A 13,011-nucleotide genomic window follows, 5' to 3' on the forward strand; every position below is an offset into this window, starting at 1 on the left:
ATCCAAAGTCACATGATCGCAGGGAGCCGCTGTGTTCGATACAGATAAACATAACACAGACACAGGGGAACATATTGTTATAATACAGAAGGGATGGGAGCTTTTATTAAATATGAAAGCAGCAGGAGCGGAGGGGGCAGGCACTGACACGAGCAGACAGTCAGGGAGGGGAGGGGGGAGAGGATGGAGGAGAGGACACAGGAGACAGAGAGCAGGGCTGCGGATGACTGAGGCACGTAAGCAGACCACGGTGTCAGGGCTCAGCAGCCATGATACACTGTTGTCAGTTTACAGGAGGGAGGGTATAGCCAGGCAGGATCAGCTAGGTTTTCTTTTAGGTGTTACAGGGGGCCAAATACCACAGCACAAGCACTGTGCTGTATAACATGCTTTAAGGGAACAGGATCTGTTTTTTTTTTTTGCATGTATACATGTGCACACAGACAGCCTATGGACGTACAGCCGTATTCTCAGCCAAGGACAGCAAGGGAACTCTGAAAGAATGGAGCCACTCCAATAAAGTAAACAAAAATAAGCTGGAACATTCAGAGCGCATGCGTCATCAGCTAAATGCACTCTGAATATCTCCTAAACTGCCCAAGTTTAGGAGCTATTCACAGTAGCTACAGATAAGCCTTATTATAGGCTTACCTGTAGGTACAGGTGGTGTAACAGAATTTACAAACTACATTAAAGCTAAACACATGTAAAACAGCTTAAAACACAGATGAAATACTTATATTAGAACTGTTTTTTGCATTTTTGTCCAAGTTCTGATTACTGTTTGGCAAGCAGGATTCCCGATTTGCTCTGCTACAGTTCAGTAATGGTTACAAGGCCCTCCCCCAGCCTGTGACCGGATAGAGAAAGAATAAGTAGCATTAGCATGTCCCTTAGTTTTGCTTCACCCGCTCACAGGCTGAGCTCTGCAAAATGGAGGATTGCAAGTGGCTAATACCATATCATATTCAGATACTAACACTCCTTAAAGTGGTTGTAAACCCTAGAACAAAAAAAACCCTGCAAGACAAAGGCATAATGAGCTAGTACGCATAGCATGCTAGCTCATTATGACTTACCTGAGGTCGAAGCCCCTGCAGCCATCCTCGTACACCACTCCGGCAGCCGACATCGCTCCCAAAGTTACTTTAGAGTATCGCGGGTTCCGGCGCTGTGATTGGCCGGAGCTGAGATGACGTCACTCCTGCACATGCATGCGGGAGCCGCCGTTAGCGGCACACTCACTGAAACAACAGCATGTTACTAGCCGTTGCTTCAGTGCGCATGTGCTGATCCCTTCGGCACATGCAAATACAGGGGATATCTCCTAAACCGTTCCGGAATGTTCAGTCCCAGCATAGATCATACCCCTGTAACATGTACGTCATGTCCCTCTGAGGTCACATCCACCATCACTTCTGCTGAATGCTGCCCACTGGGGAGGTAAAGGAGCATGCTTGAAAGTCCTGCCTACAATTGTGGTCTTTAAGCCTAACATCATGTTCTGCAAAAGTAAGCAAACTGGAGGTGGAACCCTTTTTCAAAATAACATGGTGCATGTGACTACGCAGGCAGTGAGGAGATGATGTGCTGTATCCTTTAGCAACCAATCAGTGAGCAGTAATGCTGTGCACTAACCTCTTGCAACCAATCAGTGAGCAGTAATAATGTGCAGTAACCTCTAACAACCAATCAACAAGCAGAAATCATGTGCTGTAACCTCTAGAAAATAACAGTGAGCCATAATGTGTGCTGAAACCTCTTACAGCCCGTCAGTGGCCAGTAATGATATACTGAAACTTCTGGCAACCAATCGCAATCACTGCCTGATTTCATTAAGTAAACTGATTTTGAGTCTAGCTGCTATTTATTGTATGTCTCAAAGCATCTGGAGAGCAAAATTGCATGGAAGAGGGGGTCCAAGAAAATGTTTGCCCAGGGTCCAGTCAATATTAAAGATGGTGCTGGTCTGTATAGCCTGATGAAGACTGACAGCCATTTCCTGCTGCATCTCTAGCCTAAAAAACAACCCTCTACAGTTTGAGACTGTGCAAATGATGTAACTTCACTCACAGCTCTGATGGTGGGTGGGATGCAATACATACTAATTTGCATTCAATCCCACCCAGTCACACCTACAGCAAGATTCGAAACCTCCCAAGTCCCGCCTCACAGATCACAGCATTATTCAAAATCAAATAGGAAACCCTTTCATACACAGCCTGTTCTGAAAACTAGTTGTGTTGCTGCAGGTCAGGAAGAAATGGATCACAATTAGAATTCAGTACTGCCCAAATAAATATACTGACCAGTGTGAAGAGAGAGATTTCACACCTCAGATCCTACCCTCCCAGAGCCCTGCTCTCTGCGAAGTGATTTACATATAAAGGAAACACCTTCATAATAACCTCCCATAGCCCTTCCTCTGTAGTCTTGCAGTAAGCCATTATTATTATTTGGCATGCTGCAAGACAGGAATTACACATTTACACCTGCTTTGAAGACTGAAGAGTGATCTTCATTTGGATCACTCTTTAGAGAGCATTTGACAGGCGGTGAGAAGGAGTTGTATTACCTCGTCTTTACCCATTTTAACCCCCCAAATGCTGCAGTACTGCACTGCAAACATGCACATTGTGTGCAATTGCAGTGTGGATCCATTCACTAGAATTTGTTGTGTCTGGAAGACAGTAGTGCCCACCAAGGACAACAGGAGGTATAGTTCCCACCATAGCCATGAAGCAGACTATTGCAGTCTTGGCATGTGTTCAACCCCAGCCACTGCCCCTTCAGCTAAAGGGGGAGAAGTTGGGGGGTGGTAAAACCTTGTGGTTGTGCTGCATTTTTACACCATTCATTTAAACAAGCCCTAAGACTGCACTGATTCTAGTATGGAATCCCTTGCATCTAAGGCCCGATTCACACTTTGTATAGAAGAAGTGCGCATTTCTGCTGACAATTATAGTGTGTTTGGTGACTACACGTACACTGTACGACAACCAAAAGATTTGTGTGTGATTAAATTGAGCTTTGTGTGTTGTATGTGCAAACACTAGGGATGCAATGGATCGCCACTGATCCGTGATCCGAACGGGTCACCCCGCTAGGATCGGCACAGGCTGTGATCCGCGGTCTCGGCCTTAGGAAAGGCCGCGGCTTCGGCCTAGCTCCGAAGCGGCGGCCATCTTTCTTCACCCAGTCCATTTACAATGTGATCCCTCCATCAAATGACGGAGCAATCACTTGTAAAGAAACCGGCGTCATGTCACGACGCTGGTTCATCCCTCCCCTCTCTGTACTGATCTGTACAGTGGAGGGGAGAGATCGGTGTCAGCAGCGCTGTGGGCTGGATCTGTAGTGCCCACAGCGCTGCTCTGCGACAACCATACCTCCATACCCAGCCAATACTCTGCAATACTCAGCCATAACCCTGCAATACCCAGCCATACTTAGCCGATATTACAGTGGGGGAGATTGTGGATATTACAGTGGGGGAGACTGTGGATATTACAGTGGGGGAGACTGTGGATATTACAGTGGGGGAGACTGTGGATATTACAGTGGGAACTATATGGTGATGGAATTTTCACAGGTTTTTGCAAATTCAGTTATTATTTGCTGATCAGAAAAATCATCCGATCCGTGACTCTGATCCGAGGAAGGATCCGATCCGTGAGTTTTTTGATCCGTTGCACCCCTAGCAAACACTATATACACATTACAAACCATGCCTTCAACAAAGACAATTTTCTGTTTCTCTGTTAAAAAGCATGAGACCAGAGCAGAAAAAAACACGATCATGTGTTCAGTGTTATATTTGTGTGCCCTTTACAGCTAGAATAGCACATTTCTTGTCAAAGAGATGGTTTCTAATGTTACACTTCCTACTGTACAGCACTCTGATCACTGCAGAGATGAATGGAGTGTGTTTGGTGGGAGCAGAATTCCAATATTCTCCTTTCACCACCCACATGAAGGCCCAGAAACACACACAGTAACCCCAGTGATTCCCATAGTCTGTCCTGAAGCTACAGAGGCTCAAAGGATCATGGGACATGTAGTATCATAACTGGCAAAGGAAGGAAACAGGTCAGAGAACTTTGAAAGTCAGCCAGGAGGGAGTGACATCTCAGAAAGCAATACCTGCTGTATACAGCTAAAGTAGGTAAGTTACACACAATCTGACATGGGAGCTCTTCTTTAACCGCTTGCCGACCAGCTCACGACGATGTACATCAGCACAATGGCGCGGCTGTGCAAATGGGCGTATCTGTATATTCCCTTTAAATCACGGGGGCTAAATCACGTGAACGTGTCCGTGGGCTCGATGTCCGCCAGTGGCCTGTGATCGTGACATGGAAAAGCAGAACGGAGAGATGTCTATGTAAACAAGGCATTTCCCTGTTCTGCCTAGCAACATGACAGGGATCTACTGGTCTCAGTGATCGGGAGCAGTGATCTGTCATGTTCTTGTGAGCCCACCCCTCCTACAGTTAGAACACAGTGAGGGAACACAGTTAACCCCTTAATCGCCCTCTAGTGTTTAACCCCTTCCCTGCCAGTGTCATTTACACAAAAATCAGTGCATTTTTATAGCACTGATCGCTGTATAAATGTCTCTGGTCCCAAAATAGTGTCAAAAGTGTCCGATGTGTCCGCTGCAATGTCGCAGTCACGATAAAATTACAGATCACCGCCATTACTAATAAAAATGCCATAAATCTATCCCCTATTTTGTAGACACTATAACTTTGCGCAAACCAATCAATATACGCTTATTGCGATTTTTTTACCAAAAATATGTATAAGAATACATATCAGCCTAAACTGAGGAAGAAATGTATTTTTGGGGGGATATTTATTAACACAAAAAGTAAAACAAATTGCCTTTTTTCCCAAAATTGTCGCTCCTTTTTGGTTTATAGCGCAAAACATAAAAACCGCAGGGGTGATCAAATGGCACCAAAAGAAAACTATTTGTGGGAAAAAAAGGACATCAATTTTGTTTAGGTACAACGTCGCACGTCCACGCAATTGCCAGTTAAAACAACGCAGTGCTGTATTGCAAAAAGTGCTCTGGTCAGGAAGGAGGTAAATTTGACTATGACCAAAGTGCAGCAGTCTGAAGTCAATCGACTAAGAACCATATAAGGGCTAAAACAGGACAATAGCTTTCCTTGTAAGCGGGGTCCCCCAAGGATCTGTCCTAGGACCAATGCTGTTAACATTTACTCATAAACAATATAGAGGGTGGGATAGATAGCGCAATCTCAATATTTGTGGATAATACAAAGTTAACCAGTTTAGCCCTGGAAGGATTTGCCCCCTTCCTGACCAGGCCATTTTTTGCGTTTCGGCACTGCATCGCTTTAACTGAGAATTGCACGGTAATGCGACATTGTACCCAAACAAAATGTACCGTATGTCCTTTTTTCCCCACAAATAGAACTTTCTTTCGGTGGTATGTGATAAAAACTGCAGATGTTATTTTTTGTGCTATAAACAAAAAAGGAGCGACAATTTAAAAATAAATAAAAAAAACGCACACAATATTTTGTAGTTTTTGCTATAATAAATATCCCAATTTAAAAAAAAAAATTATATATTTATTTATTTGTCCTCAGTTTAGGCCAATATGTACAGTTGCAAAAAAAAGTACGTAAACCCTTTTGGAATGATATGGATTTCTGCACAAATTGGCCATAAAATGTGATCTGATCTTCATCTAAGTCACAACAATAGACAATCACAGTCTGCTTAAACCAGGGGTGCCCAACCAGTGGCCGGGGGGCCACATGTGACCCACGGAGCCCTCTGATGTGGCCCGTCGACCTCCTGCTTTGTGATGGAATAGAATACTGTTATTAATAGTAAGTTTATTACTAAAATGACAGTGTATATATGGGCATATCTGTTCTGCAGTGGTTACTGAGCTGCTTTCAAACTGATCCGCAGGTGCAGAGCAGTGTACCTGGGGGTTACCTGCACTGAGCCATAGGCCCCTTTCACACGGTCAGTCCGACCCAATTGGACCCTCCATTCACCTCTAAGGAGCAGAAGATGTAAATGGATGTGTCCGTTTACAAACGCTTACCTCCAATTCAATCCGCAAATAATAAAAGTAGAGTGGCTCTATAGAGTAGAGTGGGCTGCCATGCACCTGCTCTGCTCATTGTGGCCCGCGACCGGTTACCAAGTCGCTTAGGTGGCCCTTGCTCTTCAAAAGGTTGGGCACCCCTGGCTTAAACTAAAACACACAAAGAATTAAATGTTACCATGTTTTTATTGAACACATCATGTAAACATTCACAGTGTAGGTGGAAAAAGTATGTGAACACTTGGATTTAATAACTGGTTAAACCTCCTTTGGCTGCAATAACGTCAGCCAAACGTTTCCTGTAGTTGCAGATCAGACGTGCACAATGGTCAGGAGTAATTCTTGACCATTCCTCTTTACAGAACTGTTTCAGTTCAACAATATTCTTGGGATGTCTGGTGTGAATCGTTTTCTTGAGGTCATGCCACAGCGTCTCAATCGGGTTGAGGTCAGGACTCTGACTGGGCCACTCTAGAAGGCGTATTTTCTTCTGTTTAGGCCATTCTTTCTGTTGTTGATTTACTTCTATGCTTTGGGTCGTTGTCCTGTTGCAATACCCATCTTCTGTTGAGCTTCAGCTGGTGGACAGATGGCCTTAAGTTCTCCTGCAAAATGTCTTGATAAACTTGGGAATTCATAGAGATCTCCAAGAGCTAATTGGAGTGAGGCATCAGCCAACTGGAGTCCAATCAATGCTTGTGAAAAGCAAACCCAGAACTGGTGTGTGTTTTTATAGGGCAGGGCAGCTGTAACCAACACCTCCAATCTCATCTCATTGATTGGACTCCACTTGGCTGATGCCTCACTCCAATTAGCTCTTGGAGATCTCTATGAATTCCCAAGTTTGTCAAGACATTTTGCAGGAGAACTTAAGGCCATCTGTCCAACAGCTGAAGCTCAACAGAAGATGGGTGTTGCAACAGGACAATGACCCAAAGCATATAAGTAAATCAACAAAAGAATGGCTTAAACAGAAGAAAATACGCCTTCTAGAGTGGCCCAGAGTCCTGACCTCAACCCGATTGATACACCGTGGCATGACCTCAAGAAAACGATTCACACCAGACATCCCAAGAATATTGCTGAACTGAAACAGTTCTGTAAAGAGGAATGGTCAAGAATTACTCCTGACCATTGTGCATGTCTGATCTGCAACTACAGGAAACGTTTGGTTGAAGTTATTGCAGCCAAAAGGAGGTTTAACAAGGTATTAAATCCAAGGGTTCACATACTTTTTCCACCCGCACTGTGATTATTTACATGGTGTGTTCAATAAAAGCATGGTAACATTAAATTATTTGCGTGTTAGTTTAAGCAGACTGTGATTGTCTATTGTGACTTAGATGAAGATCAGATCACATTTTATGACCAATTTGTGCAGAAAGCCATATCATTGCAAAAAGGTTCACATACTTTTTTTGCAACTGTATTCTTCTACATATTTTTGGTAAAAAAAGAAAAAGAAAAAAGAAAAATCGCAATAAGCGTATATAGATTGGTTTGCGCAAAAGTTATGGCGTCTACAAAATAGGGTATAGATTTATGTCATTTTTATTTTTTTACTAGTAATGGCAGTGATCAACGATTTTTATCAGGGCTGAGATATTGCTATTTTGGGACCACTGACATTTATACAGTGATCAGAGCTAGAAATAGCCATTGATTACTGTAGAAATTAAATTGGCAGGGAAGGGGTTAACACTAGGGGGGCGATCAAGGGGTTAACTGTGTTCCCTAGGTTTTCTTTGTTTTTCTGTTTCCTAGGTGTGTTCTAACTGTGGAGAGATGGGACTGACTAGGGGTGGAGAGAGATAGGTGTTCATCCTTAGTATGAACACACAATCTCTCTCCTCTTCCCGAGAGAACTGGGATTTATGTGTTTACACACACAGATCCCGGTTCTCACTCTGTCACAAGCGATTGCGGGTGCCTGGCAGTCACTGCGCCCACAAGGCACACACATTAGCTCTGGGGACACACAATAACATTCTTTATAATCACTTTAATGCTCCAAACTATGCCTGGATGGCTGATATCTTACTACACTTCTTCTTTCTTCTGCTTCTGTGCCCCAGGCAACAAAGTGCATGTAGTATATTTTCCCATCTTTCCAGATTTTCTCATTGCTGAAATAGTGTGGCTGACAGTGACCACAACCCCTCCACAACACTGTTTTTCAACCATGCATCTAGCAAGGAGACTAATATTTAAATAACTACAATTAACAGTGCTTAATTCAGTACCCAGTGCTGTCGGTTGCTAGAATGCAGGCAGCAATCTGCACCTTAACAACCAAAGAAGCTGCATGGCTTGGCCACCTGCTTCCAAGCAGCTAAGGACGGCAGACAGCATAAGTTGCTTGCTTCCAAGCAACCAGCGGCTGCCTGCATCCAAGCAACCAAAGGCGTTAGGCAGCAGGGCCACCTGTGTCCTAGCATCCAAGGAGCTAGACAGCAGGCTTCCTGCATCCTGGCAACCAAGAAAGCTAGGCATCAGGAGCTGCCTGCATCCATGCAACCAAGGAAGCCTGGCGACAGGGGGCACCTGCATCCTAGCAACCAAGGATGCTAGGCGGCAGAAGTCTCCTGCATCCTAGCACCCAAGGACGCTAAACAGCAGTGGCCACCAGCATCCAAGCAACCACGGGAGGCAGGGGCTGCCTGTGTTTAAGCAACCAAGGATCCCAGGCAGCAGGGGCTACTTGTGTCCTATTGGCCAAAGATGCTAGGTGGCAGGGGCCAGTTGCTTTCAAGCAACCAAGCACAGCAGGGGTTGTCTGCATTCCGGCAACTAAGGACCCCAGGCAGCAGGGGCCACCGATGTCCTAGCAACCAAGAGCGCTAGGTGGAAGAGGTAGCCTGCATTCTACAACCCAAGGATGCTAGGCAGCAGGCCACCTACAGCTAACAAAAAAAACAGAGGGGGTGGAACAGGATACCTGGGGGAGCGCCCTCTAACCGATACGTCATCTCCCTTCATCGCAATCATTAACAAGGGCTTGGTACCACCCACAAATGGGACTTGATTGGGTGTGTGAGGTTAGAAAATGTGGAAGACGACGACTAAAGATTTTCTTCACATTTTAATAGTTTTATTGGAGAAGCGAATACAGGTATTTAGACATGTATGTATAGAACAATTTTTTTTTTTTAATACGTATGAGAATTTTTCTTTAAAATGACTTGCAGCAAGTCTTTAGCAGTATACTACAAAGGTCAGCTTACCTTTTGTCATAGGAGTGTGAACTTGAGTATGCATCTCGTGATCGAGACCTTGATCTACGTCCAGATTTTTTATGACTACGAGCTCTGCTATCTGATGAACTACTAGAGGAAGAGCGTCTTCGATGTTTCTTCTTTTTGCGAGTTCTGATTTCCTCCTCTGAATCTGAAGAGTGTCGACCCATTGTGTACCTTTCAAAAAAAAAAAGTAAAAAAAAAAGAATCAAACTTTATTGTCATTTAGCAAAGTTTCTCCTCTCATTCTGTCCCGTTTACAGGTGCTCACTGGAACAGGAAATAAGAGGATATCTCTTCAATGGGGACACAGGCAGCAACTGAAACCCAATAGTGATGCTACACTTTATACAAGACTACAAACAAAATTTCTAAAATTCTACCTTAACCCTGATAGCATAAACAGTGGACTGACAAGTATCCTATTTTGCCAGAGTGAGCAAATTGCAAGGGGCTACTTTTTTTATTAACTAAATTACTATTCAGATCTGCATGTATTAGTCTTCAGGGAAATGTCTGCTTTAGCTAGCATAGTACTAAAGCCCCATGTACACTGGGAGTTATAAACACCACTTTTAGTAGCGTTTGATTTTTTTTTTCTGCCTCTAAACACCTCTCAATGCTAGCTTACGTGTCCATGCAAACAAGCATTTAGAGGCCCATAAAACAAAAAACACAAAAACACTGCCAGTGCGTTAAGGAGCAGCAGTGTTCTGGTAGAAAAAAAGATTGACGAGTGTAAATGCGCATTAATGCTAGACACGTTTAGCGCTAATTAATTTCAATGGCCAGCATAAATTATTATTCTGGCTAATGATATGTATTATCGCCCAAGCGCTTTAGGTGCCTAAACATGCCTACAAAAACATGGCTTTAGGCATGATTTTGACGCTGCTTTTCTACTGTCAACAGAAAGGCATTCAGGAGAGCTGGGCAAATGCTCAGTGTGCATGAGACCGAATGTATACAACTTGGCATGATTAGCGAATCGAACCGCATGCCATAGTGGAAGCAGCTGTCCAACCATCATCACCACTGCACAAAAGATCCAGCAGATGTGTTGAAGAATGTCTGAAAGCCGTCTCCATCTTCAAACTGTTGGTGCTACATAAATCCTGTATAATAGGCTACTAATGCCATCACTGAAATCATGTTACAAAAAATGCTCAATGTACCTAAACGTGTAACTGTGGCCAGGCTTTAGACATTCAACTATTACATTTTCAAGCCATAAATGAACTTTAAACCCAACCCACAATGCCTTTTGTAGCTGCAAGAACTGTAGAGGAATTCATCAAGTCTACCAAGTCATTGCTGGGAAAGAAAGTATGATGAGCTGAACTGCAGGGAAACCCCCCTAGCATCCATCTTGAATAAGCACAGATGATTCATGTAGCATTTACTTCCTGGAATTCATTTGCCCTAAGCTCAGGCATGCAGGCAAATGGGTGTGCTTAGCTGAGAAAAATCTCTGCTCCCTGCCTGAAGACTCCTGGGATGTATGACATTTACATTCGAAAAGCTTGCAAGTAAGTGGCACTAACAAGGAAGTGCTGCAACCAATTAGGTTATTTGGCAACAAGTCAGTAACATGACTGGATGTACTGTAAGAAGAGCACCTTAGAAAGGGTGTCTCAGAAGTAACGATGGACAGAGGTTCACCAATCTCCTTCCCCGATTACTCACCGGAGACACGACAGCATCAACGTACTTTTCTTTTTTTTTTTTTACAAGAAACACATCTAGTGCCTCACCAAGTCCTCTCCCTCAAGAGGCCCTGGGTCTAAAAGGTGTTTCACACCACATATTCCTCAAACTCCAGGGGCATATCCATAATAATTTGTAAATCATTACCGTGTACAATTGAGGGTGTACATACTCATCCACAGGGCATATATCTTATAATGCTAGTACTTACTGCCAGGCCTCATATATGTTTTGGTTGATATCCATCTTCCACCTCCGTTTAGCTCCAATCTTTTACACACTCTCCTAGACAGGATTAGCTCATAATGCCCAGCTGAAGGTACTCATCATGGGAGACTTTAATGCTACCCTATCAACAGACCTCAATAGAGCTACCCCTTACAGCCAGCATACAGGTGATATTTCCAACTGGTCACTGGCTGCTAATATGACTGATGCTGTGTACACTTGACCAGACTTTGACGAACTAGGTTCGACAGTCTTCCTGATGGACTTTTGGCAGAGTTCCAACTGACTTTCCAAATGAATGGACTTGACCACACACAATCACACCAAAGTCTAATGGATCCGAACGTGAACCCTTATCGATTCTGATCAGATGGGATTCCAGACCTCATATGTCTATGGCCATTAATATAAAACTTCAATATTGGTACCAAGGTTGTTGTCTCCTTAGACCTAGAGAAGGCCTTTGATACTGTCAAATGACCCTACCTATGAGAAGTGCTGAAGAGAATGGGTTTCTCCTTGCATTTCATTACATGGTTACAACTGCTTTATACAGGGCCCATGCAGCTGTGCATTTGGTGGGGCAGTTATCTTCCTCCTTTCCGTTACGTAAAAGGGGTGCCCCTTCTCCCCTGCAATGAAACCAATTGCTGAGGCCCTTAGTGTCTTCCTAGACATTCTGGGTCTCAGAGCTGGCTACAGACATTGAACCTTCCCCTTGCAGGGAGCCCTGCTGGTCTTGCAGTGCTTTTCCAGCCTGAGCGTTAACTGGCACAGGTCACTCCTCTTTTATATTGATTCTGAGGCCCTGGCACCTCAGGACTTACAGCTGCGGTGGGTACACTCCTTTACTTACCTTGGGGTGGTGTTATCCCTTAATGTTAAATCATATGCCAAATTGAACTCTCTCACACAATCTACACTCACACCGGTGAGTGTAGATTGAACCAAGACCTATCTCCCTCATGCTGATAATGGGGTCAATTCACCAAGAGATAAAGCAGGAGTTTTTTTTTTTTTTTTTTTTTTTTTTTAACAGTCATGTAATTTGGGATATATTAGTTTAACACATTTTAGCTAAAGATAAACATGTATAAAGTTTAATAACTGGATTAGATACATAGTAAAAATTGTAGTTTCAAAGTTTAGGGTTGGAGGAGATTTGGTATAATATAGGGTAAAAGAAAGGTTGTTACCAGGAAGGTATAGAGAGGTAAGTAGATAATTCAGGGCCAAGATCCAACCATGTGGCTTGATTATTCCCTGAATAAAAGATACTTAATTAAACCATCCCTAAAATCTCCTCTATAGTAATAACATTAGGAAATATATAACTCATTAATTTAGCTTGTACATCTATATATAGTAAAAGGAGAGGGTGTGGGGAAAGCAAGGGTGGGGGAAGCATATATAAGGGTTGTGGAGGGAGGAGACCACTCCGAAAGAAAATGGTATGTTAATAAATTCTACATGTAACATAGGGGGTAAGATATATGTTTGATTAGTTGTTTCATGAGAATATAAGAGATTGGTCTAGACCATGTGGTAAGTAGTGTTCAATCCAAGGAAGCCATAATGATTTGAACATGGAAACTTTATCTAGTACGGTTGCCTCTATTTTAGCGTGAATCATGGCTTGCGTTACTCTATGTTTGAATGATACCATGCATAAAGTGGGTGTTTTCCAGGCTTTTGCAATATTTTGTTTGGCCGCCGTGGTTATCGATAATAGAAGTTTAAATT

At 43.4% G+C, this 13,011-nt stretch overlaps 1 protein-coding gene across 2 annotated transcripts in view; it reads right to left on the reverse strand.

Moving 5' to 3' along the window:
• Positions 1-13,011, reverse strand: part of RSRC1 (arginine and serine rich coiled-coil 1) — a 508,526-nt gene that overhangs the window by 488,961 nt on the left and 6,554 nt on the right. For both annotated transcript variants that reach the window (XM_077488086.1, XM_077488085.1), the window contains exon 2: positions 9,322-9,510. In XM_077488086.1, coding sequence (XP_077344212.1) covers positions 9,322-9,503 — 182 coding nt within the window. In that variant the 5' untranslated portion in view covers positions 9,504-9,510. The remainder of the gene's footprint in view (positions 1-9,321; positions 9,511-13,011) is intronic.

This window comes from Lithobates pipiens, unplaced genomic scaffold (genome assembly GCF_037356315.1).
Source record: "Lithobates pipiens isolate NorthernLeopardFrog02 unplaced genomic scaffold, aLitPip1_a1.2 Scaffold_18, whole genome shotgun sequence".
Lineage (NCBI taxonomy): Eukaryota > Metazoa > Chordata > Amphibia > Anura > Ranidae > Lithobates > Lithobates pipiens.